Genomic DNA, 17787 nt, shown 5'->3' with positions numbered 1-17787 from the left:
ACACTAACAATGCTGTCAAAATCTCCAGCGATGAAATCTGTGAAGCAGCTGACTCGCTTTTCCTGCCAGTGGAGACGAGTCGGCGAAGACGGCAGGCGTGTTGGTCGGGCTGAGCGCGCCATTGTACTGTGTTTCCAACCCATTTCCATTCATGCCTGACAAGGTGATTTATCCCACTTATTGATTCAGCCCGCAGAGCCTCCTTTCAGAGTGCACCTTCTTTTTATATGAATAGCATTTATTTACTTTTTTTGGTTAAATAAGATGAAGGCTATTAACAGTTGATCTAATGACTCCATGTGATGTAAGAATGGCTGCTGGTGGTAACAGAAAATTATTCTGCAGCAACTCTGAGGTCTGCAGATCTACTTTGTAGTCCAGCTCAGTATTTTAGTTCTGTGCTCTGCAGTGTAAATGTTTCAGTGTCATAAATATATTATCTAAGAAAAACTGAGGACTACAATCTGCACTGTACACTACCTGACCAGCACCAAAGGCCAAAGTTAGTGAACTGCTGGTGAGGCCCGATAGGTTCCTATCAGGTGTTGCCTGATCTGAACACAGATCTGATCTGATTCCTTTGTGTTTGAGTTCATGTAAATTCATGTGACTTTGTAATCTTTCAGTAAGCTTCTAGCAGGCAGTACCATCTGTGTATATCCATGTTATAGCAGAGCTGACAAGCTGACAGCGGGGCTGTCAGTCACCAGAAAGTAAACTTCCAGTACTGAAAGCCACCAATTTATGCTGGTTTGTCCTGTCAGTTGGGTTTGTTATTTCCTTTTGGTTTATATGCCTGCAGGACGTGGCATTCTGATCTCAGTGTCTGCCTACTGTCCTCAGCCTCAGGCATTCAGAAGACTAAAATCTGGCCACTGTGGAAGTGGACTCTAAACTTCTGTGTTTAGAGGAGACCTTTGGACAGCAGTGGGTGACTCTGAAAACAAATAATACCCATGATGCAGTGAGAGAGGAGCCATTTACAGTAACAAACAGAAGAAACAGCTGTTAAAAAATCTAAAGAAACAAAGTCCAAAGTATGAGAAAAAAAATGCTGAGGACACAGACAGGAGGAGCAGGACAGAGAGACACGGCTGAAAGTCATCATACACAGGTGATGACAGTCAGGGCAGGGCAGACAGTCACAGGAAGCAACAGCAATGCAAGAAAGCTAACTTTCAAAGTAAAACAGGAAATAGCCAAAATACAACTAAATCTGAGAAAAGAAGACACGCAAACAATAGAGCAGCACATCACTCCTGTTTTAGCTCAGCTGCTCTGTCTGTGACATAGATTTCAAAATTTTATTATTTGTTTTTTTAAAGCCATCCATGGATTTGCTTCACAGTACATTACAGACCTGTTAACTTTTGCCTCTGGGTCACTGAGGTCATCATCCCAACAGCATCCCACAGTGTCCTCCTACAGACTAAAGGTAACCGGGTCAGGTTGCTGTCATTACCCCTAGACTCTGGAATAGCCTTTCCACATAAGAACCTGTTCAACCATTTTAACCCGAATTGTTTTCACTCGTGCTCTTGGTTTGGTCGAGCTCTTTCTAACGGCTTACGGCTGCTCGTAAAGCACTCTGTGCTTCAACACAGAAGAGGGACAAAGTGACAAGTCCATGTCATGAGAACCAAAAGTCAGAGTAACAATAAAGTCAAAGAAGAAAAAAAAACACCAACAACAGTTTAATTAAAGTGCTGGAAAATCTGTGTGGAGGATATGAACATACCAGGGGTGTTATTGCTGCTGAAAGATTTCTAGTTGTTGCCAAATGTAAAAGGAGTTTCATATATACAGGATGGCACTTGTTACCCTCCTTGAGCGTGTTCTCCTGGGTGCTGACAGCTGTTTCTTTTTCCTTTCTTTAGGTGTTTCAGTATCAGGCACACTTTGAGGAAGGTACAAAATGCAAAGTCTGAGCTGAAAATCTTCAGTGGATGTTTTTCTTCTTCAAGACTCATTCATCATCTGTCATAAGACAGCCTGAATATTTATTGTGCAGCAGTAATACAGGACAAAGGCAGGATGAATGGAGGAAGTGTGACTCCAGAGCAAAGCTTTAAACCAGAGTTTGTTTTGAGCAAAGAAATAATGAAACCTGTTTTTTTAATCATTTTACAGAAATAAATATTAACTTGAAGTGCAGAACAATTATCTAATTTGCACTGACAAGTGGCTCCAAGCTGCAGTCTGCTCGGTGTTCTCACACAGTTCTCTTTGAACTGTGGGATAGTCCACTTAGACCCCTGCATCACCACTCGACTTCAGATTAGGATGGATGTATGGATGGATGGAGTCACAGGGACTATTCCAGAGCGTTGGTGATTTTAATGACACACAGTTGTTGTATGCTCAGTACACTGTCTTTTTTGTAATTGGATACATAATCACAATACAGTCCCACTGCAAACACACAAAATCCTGTGTGCACTCAAATCTGTGCACACACAGAGACATGCAGTGGAACAGGAGCGACTCTGCTGTCTGCTTTGGCTTCCTGTGTTGTGAGTTTAGTCGACAGTGTCTCCACACTCTGATCAAAGCTGGAGCAGCTGCTTGTCTGTGTGAAGGGGATTAGATCAGGTAAACAGGCGGAGAGCCTGTGGTGGATACCTGCAGGATATGCAAAGCCTGAGCTGGAGATGTTCCACATAGGTGGTCTGCAGCTGAGCTTTAACATGAGCAGCACGAACACCTCAGTTAGATCATATTGTTATATAAGGTGATAGGTTATTGATTTTGCAAAGATAACAGCAACATTAATTAAAAAAAATACATAATTCATGAAAGTGCTGGTTTCAACACCCACATAGGTCAACAAAGATTAAACAATAACTCAAACAGAAAAATAAACTGAATACTTAAATATAAATGAACTCTAGTACAGACAAGGTGTAGTTCAGTGATTCCTCCAATAAAAAGAAGCATTTTTCTTTATATTTGGCCTCCTGCGTCACAACCAGCTGCCAAAGCTACAAAGTGGACCCAGGCACAGAAACGGACAATGAGGCTAGAGTGATTCTCAAACAGTTTATTGACAACACAGGGTAGCTTAAAGGGGAAGGTAGGAGCGAGGCCTTGAAGAAAACTTTTGAATGATGAGAGTTCACTAGCAGTGAGCTTGGGGAACAAACTCCAGGGACGTGGGTGGCTCTTTCTAGACAGAGGAAAGGAGAGGTTATTGGGTGTTCCACAGGGAGGGAGAATGAGCTGGCAATTCCAAAACGCTACTAAGAGTCTTACTCGAACACGGAGAAAGAGTAATCCTTGGGGGAAAGTACGTGGTTGCTGAGGGGGCTCGGCGGTCCTCGGGAGAGCAGAGGGGAATAGGTGAGCGCGGAATGAGGTTCGTACGACGTGTTTCTCTTTCGATGACCACAGGTGCTGGCCATAAAATTAGAATATCATAAAAAAGTTGCTTTATTTCAATAATTCCATTCAAAAAGTGAAACTTGTATATTATATTCATTCATTACACACAGACTGATATATTTCAGATGTTTGTTTCTTTTAATTTTGATGATTATAACTGACAACTAATGAAAACCCCAAATTCAGTATCTCAGAAAATTAGAATATTACTTAAGACCAATACACAAAAAAAAGGATTTTTAGAAATGCTGGCCAACTGAAAAGTATGAACATGAAAAGTATGAACATGAAAAGTATGAACATGAAAAGTATGAGCATGTACAGCACTCAGTACTTAGTTGGGGCTCCTTTTGCCTGGATTACTGCAGCAGTGCGGCGTGGCATGGAGTCCATCAGTCTGTGGCACTGCTCAGGTGTTATGAGAGCCCAGGTTGCTCTGATAGTGGCCTTCAGCTCTTCTGAATTGTTGGCTCTGGTGTATCACATCTTCCTCTTCACAATAGCCCATAGATTTTCTACGGGGTTAAAGGTCAGGCCAGTTTGCTGGCCAATTAAGAACAGGGATACCATGGTCCTTAAAGCAGGTACTGGTAGCTTTGGCACTGGGTGTCAAGTCCTGCTGGAAAATGAAATCTGCATCTCCATAACTTTGATGCAGCAGCATTCTCATAAAACAGTGAGTCTGCTACAAGGCTATGGAGTGAAGAGAAACACTTGTGATCACAAGTGTAGCGTTTCCTCCAGACATCCCATTCAGAAACAGGATAGCTGCTCCTTTATTACATGAACTGAGGTGAAACTGGAGATGGGTTCCAGACTTTATTTCAAACCACATCCTCTCTTATCAGATCAAAGTGCTGACTGCATCATTTCTCCGGCCACTCGATGGCTAATGGTGCCCTTTGGATTGAAACACGCACTTGCTGCTTGTGGAATCTGCTATCCATCCTCACTCTACAGTGAAAATAATACTTTTGTTAGATTCCTGCTAAATAAAAATAGTCCATTAAATGTCTGTAATCTCTCCTTAGCTTTCACACTCTGACATGCTTGCATTTGTTCTTTCTGTACCACCATGTCGTGGTTTAAAATATTTACTCTTCCAAGATGAGCTCTATAGATTCTCTATAGGCTCCTCTTGTTAATGTTTGCCCTTTTATTTTAGTTATTTATTTGTGTTATTTTCCCACACATATATATTGTGTCCTTGTAATGCCAGTGTTGACATGCTGAGAGAGAAGAGAAAAAAAAGAGAAAGAAAACAAGAAAAGGGGACAGCAAAGGAACCACAGTGGATCATCAACTGCTGCACTTGTAAAAAAGATAAAATAACATACAAAAAAAAACAATACTGGGAAAAATAAATTTATGAGGAAAAAACAAAACAGAAACAAACCAACAACCCTGCTATGCTGTGCCTGCATGAGTAAGTGTGAGTGTCTGTGTCCATGTCATGAGATGTAACGAGGTGGAAAGCCGCAGCTCCGCTCACCAGAAGCCAGAGACGGATAGAGAAAGATCCAGGACACCCGGGCTGTCCGCAATAGGGTTTAATATTTTTCCCGAAAATGACATGGATCAAATCCCGGGAAATGACGAGCCATTTCCCGGGAATCCCGGGAAAAAGTTTATTTATTTTTTTATTTTAATTAGGCCTTCTGTAGCCTGTGTCGGGCTTAACCTATTGTGATATTGTAGAGGTAGCTTTCCAGCTATGTCCTGTTATGCCCAGTAGGGGGCAACGTCGTCTTGATTAACGCAATAAAACCTACATCTCGACATTCGAGTGCTCGAGCTATGCGGTGTTGTATCGTTCCTCAACACTCCCTTAACAAATATAATTCGAATATTCCTCCATTGTACATGGAATTATACCAAGCTATTTTACAACTGCTGGTGCAAAACAATACGGTTCATCTCCACAGCATTGATAAAGGCTCAGCCACGCTGTCGTGGCGACATCTGTTGCGCTATATCTCCACCAGTGGAACGCTGTAATAGTCATTGAAAAGTTAACTACCGTACTACACTATAATATGACATAACACAGGGCCTTGAGTAATGCACCACGACTTGGTCATTGCCATTCTGGCAACAGCAAATTTATAACACCGTGTCTGAGGGTTAAAGTAGGTTCGCTGTGAATCGTCTTTTGAAAAACTGGCCAATCCTTATAGCCTAAAAAATATACATTTTACTCAACTCCATTTTAAAAGCGAAATATGTTAAAGTAATCTATTTCATGATAATTTCTTCACACATTAGGCCCGTATCCTAATTCATGGTTGTTAGTAAGCGGCTGCAAACGAGGAAAAGAAACACTCGAAGTTAAACAGATATTTCTTTATTGTTCAGGGCAGGCATATTTTATAGGCTATATAATGCAATATAACAATATATAATAATATAAAATTATATAATACAAAATACCTTAGGGTAAACACATTGCCTACGATTTCAACAAAAAGAGGAAAAAAGCACAACTGTGTAATACCTCTATTAAAACGCTTGAGATGAAGCTGAAGCCTTAAACGGAGGCTGAACGTGCCTGAAATGAAGAGTAATGCTTTTCGCATTAAACGAACCCTTCTCTCAATATTTCCTTAAATTTAACATTCTGAAGCTTTCTTTTCTTTCTGAAAGTCAAATCGACGCGCGCGACTTTTTTCCCGGTTTCCCGTCTAACGTTTCCCGGGAAACGGGAAATGGTTCTGATCGTATTTCCCGGGAATCCCGGATCCCGGGATTAAACCCTAGTCCGCAAGCCATCAAGAGCACTGAAGACCCATGGCTACACACTGCAATGACAACTGCATGCCCATCCCAAGAGACGGGAGAGGGAGGTCCCAGATGAAGCCCTGCCAGCAGCCACCCGAGGGGCAAGGACCCCAGAGAACCCGAGGCAACAGGTACCCCACCCCCACCCCCCACCCCATAAGAGGCTAACCCCCTGCACAGGCCAGCCGCAGGACTCCAGGCGCCTGAGAGCCAGGCCCACGAAGCCCCATCTACCCTCATCCCGGGCAAGTTGTAGGGAATAGGGGTGTAGGACGACCCTCCCGCATCCCCCCCGCTGATTAGATAAGCGTATGTATTTGTGTTTCTGAATGTATGAGGTGTAGAAGGTGTTGTTAAAATTGAAAGTCGTCATGCTCACTCACACCGTCCCCCCAAAACCTTTAATCTTTAAGGTGCAGTGACCCTCATTTATTAACAGTGTGTGCCACAAATCTGTGCACAAAGTGTGTGCACGAGCATTTCACTCAAAACTCAGTGATTCAATGTTTTTGTACTGAATTTGTTTGTACTTTATGACCAAATGTAGAAGTACCTCAGACCAAAAGCAGAAACGAATTATGAGTGTCTGACTGTGAGAGAACATCTTTAAACTGAATACTGCTCCTACTACTACTGCCACTACTAATACTATTAATGATGATGATGATTTCCTTTTCCTGTTTACAGTTTTCCAAAACACTTTAACCTTTTAATTTAAACACATCCCAACAGACATTATCTGATCTTCGATTAAACATGACTCTGTCATTGCTGGACGTTGTTACTGTCCAACAATGCTGGAGATTTTTTTTTTCATTTCAGTGAGTTTCTGGTCTCGGGCTGACCGAACACTCCACCTCTTTCCTTCTTTATTTTGCACTCTCTTGGTCTTTTCTTCACATCAGCTTTGATGTCTGAACTTTTCTCCTTTTTTTTCTTTATATTCTTCAGTCGGCTTCCTCCTGCTTTCTTGCCTTGAAGCCTTGCAGGCTTCTCTCGTACATCATCACCTCTCTCTCCACCCCAACTCCTGCTAAATGTGTTTCCTAATAGAGAGAAATGTGTGTGTGGATAGTATGGAGATTCCAGGCAGTGAGCATGAGCCCGTGGATTTGGTAATACCGAAATTGTCCAGCGCACGTGTCATGAATGTGATTTTGATTGTGGATGTTCTCACACATGTAGTTGTGTGTGAGGCCAGCTGTCTTTAAATTAAGCACACAGTTTAATATAAAATCAAAATCCAGGAACAGACCTCAATCACAGCACTATGTGTTCAGGTGACGAAGAGCCCGTACACTGCAAAAACTACCTGTCTAAATATAAGGAAAAAACTACTTAATTTGGAAAGATTCAGACTATAATCAAGTTAAATATTCTGCCAGTGGATTGAGATAATTACACTTGATAAGATTTCTTGAAATAAGACAAAATATCTAGTCTTTAGACAAGTGAGAAATAACTTAAAACAAGTTGTTTAACACTCATTTCAAGTGCTTTATCAAGTCAAATAAACTCAAAACTAGCCTGCCAATGCTTCTTTCAGTGTTTTTTTCTTTCTCACTTTGAGAGAAAAACTCTTAAAACAAGAGGAACTAACAGCTGTTCTTCTGAATTCAAGAATTGCTAATTCTACATATTCTGTCTTAAAATAAGAAAGCATTTACACTAAATGAATCCAAAAACACAGTACAATATACAACAGCCTTTATTTAAATTGCTTCTCCAAATAGCAACAATAGTATACAGCAGTGCACACATGAATGTGCAAAACAAACCCACACAGAAATGATAATGTTGAGGTTGTAATGCAAGTAATGCTATACATTATACATGGTGTCATTGAACTAATAGTAACTTTCAATTACAACTAAAAACTGGTAAAGTTAATTAACTCTAATCAACATTTAAAGCTACTGAAACTCACATTATAAAGCAGAACATTTGAAGAACAGAAGATGTGTTTGTATTAGATAAACAAAAATGAAGAATTTAAATGTCTTTTTACAGCTCTTATGTTAGGTTAAAACTTTCCAACACAGACATGAAAGTCGTGTACCTGTACAACTCTACTCCTGAATAAAAGCCTTCCACTCTGCCATGGCTTTTTTGTATGAGCTTGTGGTGTCTCGCTCATGGATACTGTCCTTTAACACTTCAGTCTGAATGACAGACAGAAGGGTTGCCACACACTTTGGATATGTGAGATGCAAGGTGTAGTAGTATGCCATCAGATACAGCAAACCTTGATGGAGGTCTTCTTCAGCAAATGTGGTGATGGGTGTGGTTCCAATTGCCATAATACAGTGGGACCCATCAAAGAGCAAAACAGGGCTGAAGAGAGATCTCCTCTGAAGGTAGATGGCTGGATCTTCTGTTGGCTAAAGAAAAAAGGACAAAACAGAGAAGAGAGACATTAAAAAACTAGCTGAGCAGTCAAACTACTGAGACACTATTATGTATATATGTATATATATATATATGAATGATCACAATCATAGAATACACGTGGTACAGCTCATCTTCATATCATTTTGTTTCTTTAGTTTGAAAAATGCCCTACAGAAAATGTCAAATATGCCTGCCAATGAAATAATTATGACAAGATTAACTTGTGTCTTAGTCACTGTTAGTAGTCATTCTCCACATACTTTGGGAAATGACAGAGATACTGCACCTGTAATGTTTTAAATCTGTTATTACTTCCAGTTTGTTTTGTGAATTTTTATGATTTTAATGAATTTTAGTTTAATTAGTTCTTTTTAATCAATTTATTAGTGTTTCCTGTAGACATTGGTCTGTATTTGTATTTTGGCAGGCCATGCTGTCCTCTGACCAACATAGTGCTGCAGAAATTTCAGTATCAATTTTCAAATGTAAATTCTATTATTTTTAGGAGCAGAGATGCTTAAAAAGGACCAAATAAATTGCCAAAATGTACAGTGAAAGCCCTTGCAGACATACATTGCCTACTTTCCTTCGGGATCAATAAAGTATCTATATATTAACTGATAACAATATGAACAAACTCTGACCTGAAGGACATGAAGCAATGCCTCACTGGCATGTCCCAGCTTCTTGGGTGGCGCAGTTGGTGAGGGGAAGAGTGTGGGGAGTGCCCTAAACAGGGCGATGTTGCATTCCACTGGAACAAAATAAATCAATGTTTAGTTCAATCCTAAATGATCTAAATTTGATTGGCAACTTAATCTTGATACCACAGAAAATTAGGTGTCACCATGAACAGTACTGTTGTTCCAGTTTTATTTAATCAGCACTATCATACACAATCCTATACATATTTATGTCTCTGAAAACAGCTACATGATGTATTAAAGATAGCACAATGACTAACCTCTATTTTGGTTCATCGGTGGCTTTAACACCTTCTTCCAAAGACCATAAAACTGAACCATGGAGCAGAAGTCCTCCCATCTTGCCTTTACTTCAGTTATGAATTTGTTGTTGTTCTTATCCAGGATCCGCCGTAGCTCATCCATCACCTATAGTGCAAGTAAATGTTAAAACCTGCACCAGTGCTTGCTTTATAAGAAAGCCACGATGAAAAGTAAGTCACTTACATTGTGAAGCTCCTTGAAACATGGATATGCCTCTAGAATCTTTGTTGGCCTATCTTCTTCTTTCAGAACATCGCTGTCAATGAAGGCTCTTCTTGATTGAAACTCAAGGTCAAGAATTTGGCAAACAGCATCTCGGTTGGGTTTTGGCTTCTTATACAGGTCCTGCAGAGTCTTGTAATGCCTGGCCTGTGTTGCTAGACTATCCATGTTGACTAAAGGGGAAAATACAGAATCAGTAACTGGATCCAACATATCAATCTAAATGATACTATGTGTTTTAGCCAGCAAGCCTAACATTGTGTGTTATATATTTATGATGGTTATTCTACAGAAAGTCAAATACATGAATATTGAAAAATCACATCCTGTCACAACAGATCAAAACCTAATCAAGTTTAAATTTAAAGTGTAATATATCAAGACATCCCAATCTATCAAAGTCATCCAGCCTTCACGTCCATCATTATTGCCATAATTAGAATTTGTCAATTACCTGAACTGTCGCCATCAGAACTGCTCACTGGTGGCAAAAGAATCGTTGATCCGACACTTGAATCTGCATCATCATCTTCTCCCTGGTCACTTGGTGAGAACTCAATGTGGCGCCTTTTTTTGAACGGCCCCTCTCTGGTGTGGGACCCTGCCTCTTTCGAGGGGACTTAATATTCAGGATCCTCTTCTGAAGATAACTGTACATGCTCGTCTATGGTGAATAAGATGTTGAAAGAAAAAAAGAAACGTAATATCACGTATATAATTTCAGAAGTCTGAAATAAATGTGAAAAAAATTTAATCACATACATATTTGGCAGGTAAGTCGTTATCCTGTAGCATGGGATAATACTCCACTAGTTTCTTAGCCATGGCAGTAACATCGTACTTGGACGGGTATCGTAACTCCTCTCCTTGTCGATTTGCTCTCAAGATTGAAATCATGCTGGTGACAGTGTTTCTCACCAGCCTGCATCTCAGCTCTTTGGACATGGCAGCTTCTCCCTCTCTACCAGTGCAGGCCATCTCAAAATAGTGTTTCCGAGCTAGTTCCAGCTCACCATCTGTATAGAGCACATATTCAGGAGGACTGGGAAGCTGTAGAGTCTTCTCTGGGGTTTTCTTTACCAAAGGAGTGGATGTCTGGGGAGATGGAGGTGTTCCTTTAGGTGAAGACCTAGTTCCTGCTTCACCAGGGCCAGCTTTGTCTGGTAAGGTGGAATAGTCCTCCTAAGAAAATAATTCAAAACATAAATATTGTAGGTGTTACAAACAAAACTGCACTACACGTTTTTAGATCAAAGGCAGCAAAAACTTGCCTCTTTGTGAAGATGAGCCCACAACTGTTTCCTCCTGAGAAAGTTTTCTGGACCAGGAAAAAGATCTCTTAAATCATCACGACTGAGGGTGTGGATTAAAACCTCATCTATGTTGGCAGCTGTAAAGAGAGGTCAAATAGTAATAAACCTTTTAGAGTTGAAAAACTTGGACCTTATAAATTTAATGGTATTCAACTTGACAGGGCAAATAAAATCCAAATTGTCCTCTTACTGTTTCATCTCCCAGCTACAAATAAATATACATAGAATAAAATTTTGACATTTGGGTGTTTTGAGATTACATAAATAGTTAAAATTCAAATTTGAAACCAATGTCAGCATGGACAACTTTATTTTATTAAAGACACTTAAACTTGACATACCATTTAGAACTGATACTGTAACATCATCTAGTCCATCCATGATTTCCGTGTGTCTTCCTTTTAATTGCGCCTTTATCTGAGGGCATGAAAAAAAACACGACATTAAGCCAAGGCTCAAAAAATCATGCTCAGAAGTATGTCAGACCATTCAAACAGTACAACACCTTATGGACTTTTCAAATACAACACATGTATTTTCCTTCTGTATACAGTGGACCCAGAGTGATTGACAGGAGCCTCAACTAGTGCAGAAACTAAACTCTCAGCATTTTCCTCCACAGCCTGCATAGGTCCCTCAGCTAAGACATGCACACCTGCCTCTGATCTGCATCTGCTGTTCCTACGTTCATTAGTACCAAGTCTGTCTGCATGTCCTGCTAATTACATCAAACATGTACATATTTTATGTGGAAAATTATATTCAAACTTTTAACACCATTGGTTAGTCATGGTAAACAAAAAAAAAAAAACTTAGCGCATTGTAACATAAATTGCAGGACCAAACCTGTTAGCTAATATTAGCTAAGCAAGCTTAGCTAGCTGGCTTTTAGGCTACAGTGGCAAAAAACTTGTGGACGTATTATGAGAACTGATAGTCCATCCATGGGTAAACTGATTGCTGGACCAGGCTGCTGTTTTCCCAGTAGTACAAAATTTTTAAATCAAATGCTGTAAAAGTTCTCCTTACCTCAGCAGAATCCAGTCCAAGCCTGCTTCTTCGCTCCCCTTCAAACGGTTACAGGACAGACGTGACCACATGAGGGCAGTCAGGGGGGAGTAGGTGCAGACCATAATAATGTTTCTAAAACTTGTAAAGTAATAACAGTCATAATAGGGGGATATTATAACTATAAATTACATTTTAATTATTACTCCTGTTGTGGTCCCTTACTGAATCACAATAACTAGAGTTTAAACTAGATTTAATGAGAGTTTTGATGTAACCGACCCCCCTCCATATTTGGTAATGACCTGCAGCGCCTGTATGAGCCCGCCAACAACAGCTCAAAAGTGATGTGAAGCAGTAAGGTATTTGTTTCTGCTCTTGCTTCTTAGACTGAACGTTTTGTCTACTTTCTTCTGCTACATTTAAATTTCTAATAGAGGTTTACGAACGTGTGCTGTAGTGCTAGCATGACTTGATTTTGCCGTGAGTGAAGATTTTCATTAGGCTAAGAATAGACTGTCTGCATTCAGCTAGCTGCCCTGTTTTTTCTTTTTGGCGGTTTAACATGGCCTGTTGGAGGTGTATGATTTGCTTTGTTTTTGTTGCCTTAACATTGAAGTCTCTCTTAAGCCATATTAACAAAACACATAGCCGCAGTCCAAACTTCCGAGTCATATGCGGAATAGATGGTTGTACAGAGGAATACAGAGTCTTTAACTCTTTTTACTACCATATCAGACGCACTCATGCTCTGTATCTTGCGACTGGGAACCCTCCTACCCAGTGGATGACAGCAGCATCATCTGACTTATCACATGCTGCAGGTGAACATTTTGACATACCAGTTTTTTCTGACTGTGCCACTAAAACACAAGGAATGCAAAGGACCGACAGTGAGGTCAACATACCTGTCATAACAAATGAAATGTCAAGTCCGGAGCTTGAGGATTTCCAGACTCCAAATACTGATAATCAGGTAAGATGCAATGTTTGCTAATGAAAATGTTTAACAGTTAACATTCAGGTGTTTATATTATTTTTTTAATGTATATTAACACAACATATCTACAGGAAGGAGCTGCTACAGCAAGTGAAAATCTCGTCAGATGTGCAGCTGCATTTACCATCAGTGTCCGGGAAAGATGTCACCTATCCCAGGTATTGCACAAACCTAAGTGTTAGGGAAGTAAAATATATATTGAATATATGTATGTGTGTCTGCATTTAAGTATGCGTTTTACCACAGTCATAATTTGCTTATAAAGACTTGAAAATTGGTCCTTGATAGAGTTTGAAAAGTGCTTGAATAAAGACTGGGAAAAGGTCTTGAAAGCATGTAAACTTACAATTCTAATTCTATGGACCATTTTATAATTCCACTGTCAGAGCTACAACAGTGTCATATTTTGTGACAAGGATACACACAAACTTTTTGGCTCTGGGGCCACATTGACTTTTTGAAATTTGACAGACGGGCCGGGCCAGCACCAGATGGATACATATTTAACATAAACATATAAAAAAGCATTACAGTGTTAATACTTAGATTTGCATTTAGTGGGAACAGTGTTGTTTTTAAGTAATGAGAACACGCACGTGTGAAAAGAGGTCAAAAGGGTGCAGGAACAAGAGCAAAAAGAAAGTCTGCACACCAGAGAAGTGTAATTCTGACTTTTGAATTCTGAGCAAGAACTGGACAGAGATCATTTTGGTATGAAATCCTATTCAGAATGTTCTTAAGAAGTGTAATGCTAGTCTCATATTGAACAAACTGTATATAGCTCATATTTCTTTGTTGTTTTTGTTTCAGAGGGGTGTCAACAGTATTGTCTCTGGAGTCCAGCAGTATCAAACTGCTCTTCTCAGTACCATGAAGGACACCATGAAGTCGCTCTTTCAAAGACATTCAGACAATATGGAGCAGCTACAAGAGGCAGTATTGGCAGAACTGGAAAATTTTCAAGATCCTTTCTCCATGATGGCTTCCACATACATTCAGGACAGCACAATCCAGAGGCTTTTTAACCCAGTCATACCAGAGGAGGTAGTTATGTCTCAAAAGGTTTGCAGAGTTAACAAAGGACAGTCAAGAGTAATTGCCATCAAAAACAGAAGTTTTTACTATATACCCCTTATTAGGAGCCTTGAACAGTTGTCCAATTCCAGGATTTTTGCCATGATCAACACCGCACCTCAGAGTTGCCACAAAGATGGGTTTTTGTATGACATTATTGATGGGAGCATTTATAAATCCCATCCACTGTTTTCAAAAGAACCTTCTGCTTTACAGATAATTTTGTATGCTGATGAAATAGAGATATGCAATCCTCTTGGGTCACATGCTTCAGTAAATAAATTATTCATGTTTTATTATACTTTAGGAAACATAGACCCCAAGTTTAGGTCAAAGCTTGCTGCAATCAGACTCCTTGCTATAGCAAAAGCTGATGATATTGACAAATGTGGTGTTGATTTTGTATTACAAAGGATTAATGAAGACTTAAAGTTGCTCTATAATGGTGTCAAAATCCAAACACAGCGTGGTAGCATGGATTTATTTGGCGCTGTAGTTTCGGTCTGTGGTGACACACTTGCCCAACATGAGCTTGCTGGTTTCAAGGAAGGAGTTGGTTTTGCATATAGTAAGTGTAGGCATTGTGAATGTACCTTTGATGACATGCAAATTAATTTTAATGAACTAAGTTTTACTAAAAGGACAATGAAAAAACATATTAAGCAGTGCTGTGAAATAGAAAAGGCTTGCACAGACTTCTTGAAATCATCTCTCAAAACCACCTATGGTATAAACAGAAGAAGCAAGCTGATTGATTTCCCAGCCTTTGACCTCATTCAACAAACACCACAGGATATAATGCACATCATTCTTGAGGGTGTTGCACCCATGGAAATTAAGTGTGTGCTAAAACACCTTGTTCTCTCTGGACAGATGGAGTTGGATGTGTTCAATTCTGCCATGCAGAGTTTTCCTTTGTCACCAATAGACATACGTGACAAACCCTGCCCTATCAGTGTCACTACCTTGGCATCTAATGACAATAAACTGAAACAGTCCTCGGGGCAAATGCTGATACTGTTGAAGATCATGCCTTTTCTGCTCAACAGTATAGAGAAAAATGAATATGTTCAGTTTGTTTTGGACTTAATTAAGATTGTTCAGATACTCTTTGCCCCTATTTTATCTGTACAAAGTGTGTTCAGACTGAAGAATATGATTGAACAGCATTTGAAACAGTTTAAGAAACTTTTTCCTGAGAATAATATAATACCTAAGCAACATTACTTGTTGCATCTCCCTGCTCAGATTCTTCATCTGGGGCCTGTGATAAGGCACATGTGTATGAGATTCGAATCAAAGCACTGTTTTTTTAAACAATGGGCATCTAAATTGAACTTCAGAAATGTCTGTAAGTCACTTGTGAACCATAATCAGCTTTCTGAATGCTGTCAAAATGAATTGGGCACTGAGCATCCAATATTTGTACATGAGAAGGAATTGGGTCCTGTCTCTGAAGTGACAAATCCTGAGTATATTGCAGCAAAGATAAGAGATTTTTTGGGGATAGGTGGCATACAACATGGAGTCAAAGTAAAATGGCTTATTCTCAATGGGTACATAAGTACATAAGTGAAAAGTCTCTAATAATCACCAGTGTGAGTGACACAGTTCCTGTTTTTGGACTTATTAAAAACATTTATGTGGTAGACAGTTCATTATACTGTTTTGAATACCAGCTTTATGAGACTGTGGGCTTTAATACAGATTTTTTAGCATATAAAATTGTAGTTCCTAATCTCACCCAAGCAACAGAGTTTATAGATGCTGAAAAGCTAGTTGATCCTACATCATATTATCCAGTCAGTTTCAAATGCAGTATGTATGTTCTGACAAAATATAACCTTGATGATGTCATTGCACTTAAAAGTTGAAATGAAACAGTGGAAGATGTGCTGTGATTTATTGCCTATGTTGTGGCTGTGGATTCTTACTACATAAAATGTTACACTGCAGCTTTGTAAATATTGTAAATAAATGTGTTAATGATGGGCCAACAAAAGCCTAAGCGACTTATTACTGAGAGGCCTTAAAATAAGCTTTCGCATCTAAAAATGGTTATGAAATATACAATGTGACCTCAAACAGTGTCTCAGTGATATAATTTAGCGTAAAATGCATGTAAAGTAACTAGTTTAAGGATTTAGTAACTAAGTAAGAAATAAAAGTAATATATTCTAATAACAAGTGTTATAATCTTACACATTCAGCTCCTGCTTAGTATATCACTCTCAAAACAAGATCAAAAATACTTTTTGGCTCAATGTAAGATTATTAGACTTAGATAGACTGTCAGTTTTTGCAGTGATCAGCTTAAAATCACCTGGTCAGAGGACCTCAGCTGCTTTCTACATTACACCTGCAGCACCTGTGCGATCAGCCAGCAGAGCTCTGCAGAGCTTCTTCTTTCCTCGTTCTTTGGCTCCAACTTTTGGACTACTGTGAAGATGTCACAGGATAAATTGATGAGCTGTAAGATTGATGTTGTGATTGTTTTTTGATGGATCAAAACAAAGTATGATCACACTGATTTGAACTTGGACAGGAAACTAGCTTCACAGCATTATTGCACTTCATAAATCTCACTTTTGTTTTTTTGTTTGAGTGTGTGGGAGGCAGCCTGAGGATGGTTATTGTGTTTTGTGCTCAATGTGTACCAATTTTTAAAAGTGAAATTTGAAAGGCAAAATAACCTCTCCTGTGTGTGAGAGAACAGGCTGGTTTGACCTCCAATTAATTCTAATTGTTCAGCTTGATTTAACATTGGCTGAAGGGCTGCATAGTAATGAGGGCAGCTGTCCTTCAGCTGGAGGACCATCTTGTAAGAATCTTCTGGAGTGTCCTTCAGAGTGAACCTGAGCTCTTGTGGTCTAAAAGCATGCTCAGATCTCAGATCTCAGACCAGCCACCTTCAAGTTAAACATGATCCTCTAAAGCAGCTCGGCACACGTGACCTCTGTTTTTCTTCTTTTGATTTTTGATATTGAGCAGTTTTAAGTTTCTGTGCCAGATCTTTTCCACGAGCACTGCAATAGCTCACTGTCACTTAAACCCTAAGCAAGCAGCACACAAATTACCTCCAGGTGTTATTTTTATTATTATTATTTTGTGCATCATACACCAAAAGCAGTCTTGAATACATCACTGTAATGCTGTCATCAGTGAGCTGCAGCTCTTTACTGTGTGACTCTCAAACAGGTTTGTGAGGATCAGTGGTCAACAAACTGGGACCAAAAACATATTTACATAAACATGAAATGAGGGCATAATGCAGCAATCTGCTGCTTACACAAAAGATCAAATCACAGAATATCACTGTTAGTAAAACATAAAACAGGACCTGAAAATATGTTCACGCATTTATAAACCTGCATCCATACAAATGAGCAGGCAGGGATTATTGTGAAGGAATAAAGCATTAGAAAGGCCATCAGTGGGGTCAGAGTGTGCTTTATAACGTAAGGATGCAAACTAATGAAGATCTGCACACACTCAAACACACACAGTGAAACACATGTGCACACACAGACAATGACACACACGCGCATACACACACATGCACACTGACACGGAGACATACACACACACACACACACACACACTGTATATCGCT

At 39.5% G+C, this 17787-nt stretch overlaps 3 protein-coding genes and 1 long non-coding RNA gene across 7 annotated transcripts in view; 2 read left to right on the top strand and 2 right to left on the bottom strand.

Moving 5' to 3' along the window:
- Positions 1 to 17787, top strand: part of htr4 (5-hydroxytryptamine receptor 4) — a 197088-nt gene that overhangs the window by 64354 nt on the left and 114947 nt on the right. The gene's annotated exons all lie outside the window — the stretch shown is intronic.
- LOC115787323 (uncharacterized) lies at positions 7925 to 10958 on the bottom strand. The gene is made up of 6 exons (XM_030739984.1): positions 10542 to 10958; positions 10234 to 10443; positions 9741 to 9952; positions 9515 to 9662; positions 9195 to 9304; positions 7925 to 8540 (listed from the first exon to the last, which is right to left on the bottom strand). Exons 3-6 carry the CDS (start codon positions 9945 to 9947, stop codon positions 8229 to 8231), a joined length of 777 nt encoding a protein of 258 aa, XP_030595844.1. The 5' UTR covers positions 9948 to 9952; positions 10234 to 10443; positions 10542 to 10958; the 3' UTR covers positions 7925 to 8228.
- LOC115787324 (uncharacterized) lies at positions 11050 to 12199 on the bottom strand. The gene is made up of 3 exons (XR_004020493.1): positions 12122 to 12199; positions 11434 to 11509; positions 11050 to 11169 (listed from the first exon to the last, which is right to left on the bottom strand). It is a non-coding gene; the product is annotated as an uncharacterized LOC115787324 (long non-coding RNA).
- On the top strand, positions 11969 to 16073 carry LOC115787321 (uncharacterized). 4 transcript variants are annotated; one of them, XM_030739980.1, is made up of 4 exons: positions 11969 to 12214; positions 12412 to 12462; positions 13172 to 13258; positions 13911 to 16073. In XM_030739980.1, the coding sequence occupies exon 4, from the start codon at positions 13971 to 13973 to the stop codon at positions 15744 to 15746; it is 1776 nt and encodes a 591-aa protein (XP_030595840.1). In that variant the 5' UTR covers positions 11969 to 12214; positions 12412 to 12462; positions 13172 to 13258; positions 13911 to 13970; the 3' UTR covers positions 15747 to 16073. The 4 variants fall into 4 exon arrangements, with proteins under 4 accessions (XP_030595840.1, XP_030595841.1, XP_030595838.1 ...); XM_030739981.1 differs by lacking the exon at positions 12412 to 12462 and having other exon boundaries at positions 11970 to 12210; XM_030739978.1 differs by lacking the exons at positions 11969 to 12214; positions 12412 to 12462 and adding an exon at positions 12550 to 13076 and having other exon boundaries at positions 13911 to 15761.

The sequence above is a fragment of the Archocentrus centrarchus genome, chromosome 10 (assembly GCF_007364275.1).
Source record: "Archocentrus centrarchus isolate MPI-CPG fArcCen1 chromosome 10, fArcCen1, whole genome shotgun sequence".
In the NCBI taxonomy this organism is placed as follows: Eukaryota; Metazoa; Chordata; class Actinopteri; order Cichliformes; family Cichlidae; genus Archocentrus; species Archocentrus centrarchus.
Note: the sequence above shows the minus strand (reverse complement) of the source record. Positions and strands in the feature narration are given on the sequence as shown.

What these genes read in the sequence shown, in the direction of transcription:
- LOC115787323 (XM_030739984.1), bottom strand. Translation starts at nt 9,947, where the DNA reads ATGGATAGTCTAGCAACACAGGCCAGGCATTACAAGACTCTGCAGGAC. An exon ending in GTTTCAAGGAGCTTCACAAT is followed by an intron (nt 9,663 to 9,740) that starts GTAAGTGACTTA and finishes CTTGCACTATAG; the next exon opens with GTGATGGATGAGCTACGGCG. An exon ending in CATTGCTTCATGTCCTTCAG is followed by an intron (nt 8,541 to 9,194) that starts GTCAGAGTTTGT and finishes TTTTTTCTTTAG; the next exon opens with CCAACAGAAGATCCAGCCAT.
- LOC115787321 (XM_030739978.1), top strand. Translation starts at nt 12,666, where the DNA reads ATGGCCTGTTGGAGGTGTATGATTTGCTTTGTTTTTGTTGCCTTAACA. An exon ending in CTCCAAATACTGATAATCAG is followed by an intron (nt 13,077 to 13,171) that starts GTAAGATGCAAT and finishes ACATATCTACAG; the next exon opens with GAAGGAGCTGCTACAGCAAG. An exon ending in AAAGATGTCACCTATCCCAG is followed by an intron (nt 13,259 to 13,910) that starts GTATTGCACAAA and finishes TTTTTGTTTCAG; the next exon opens with AGGGGTGTCAACAGTATTGT.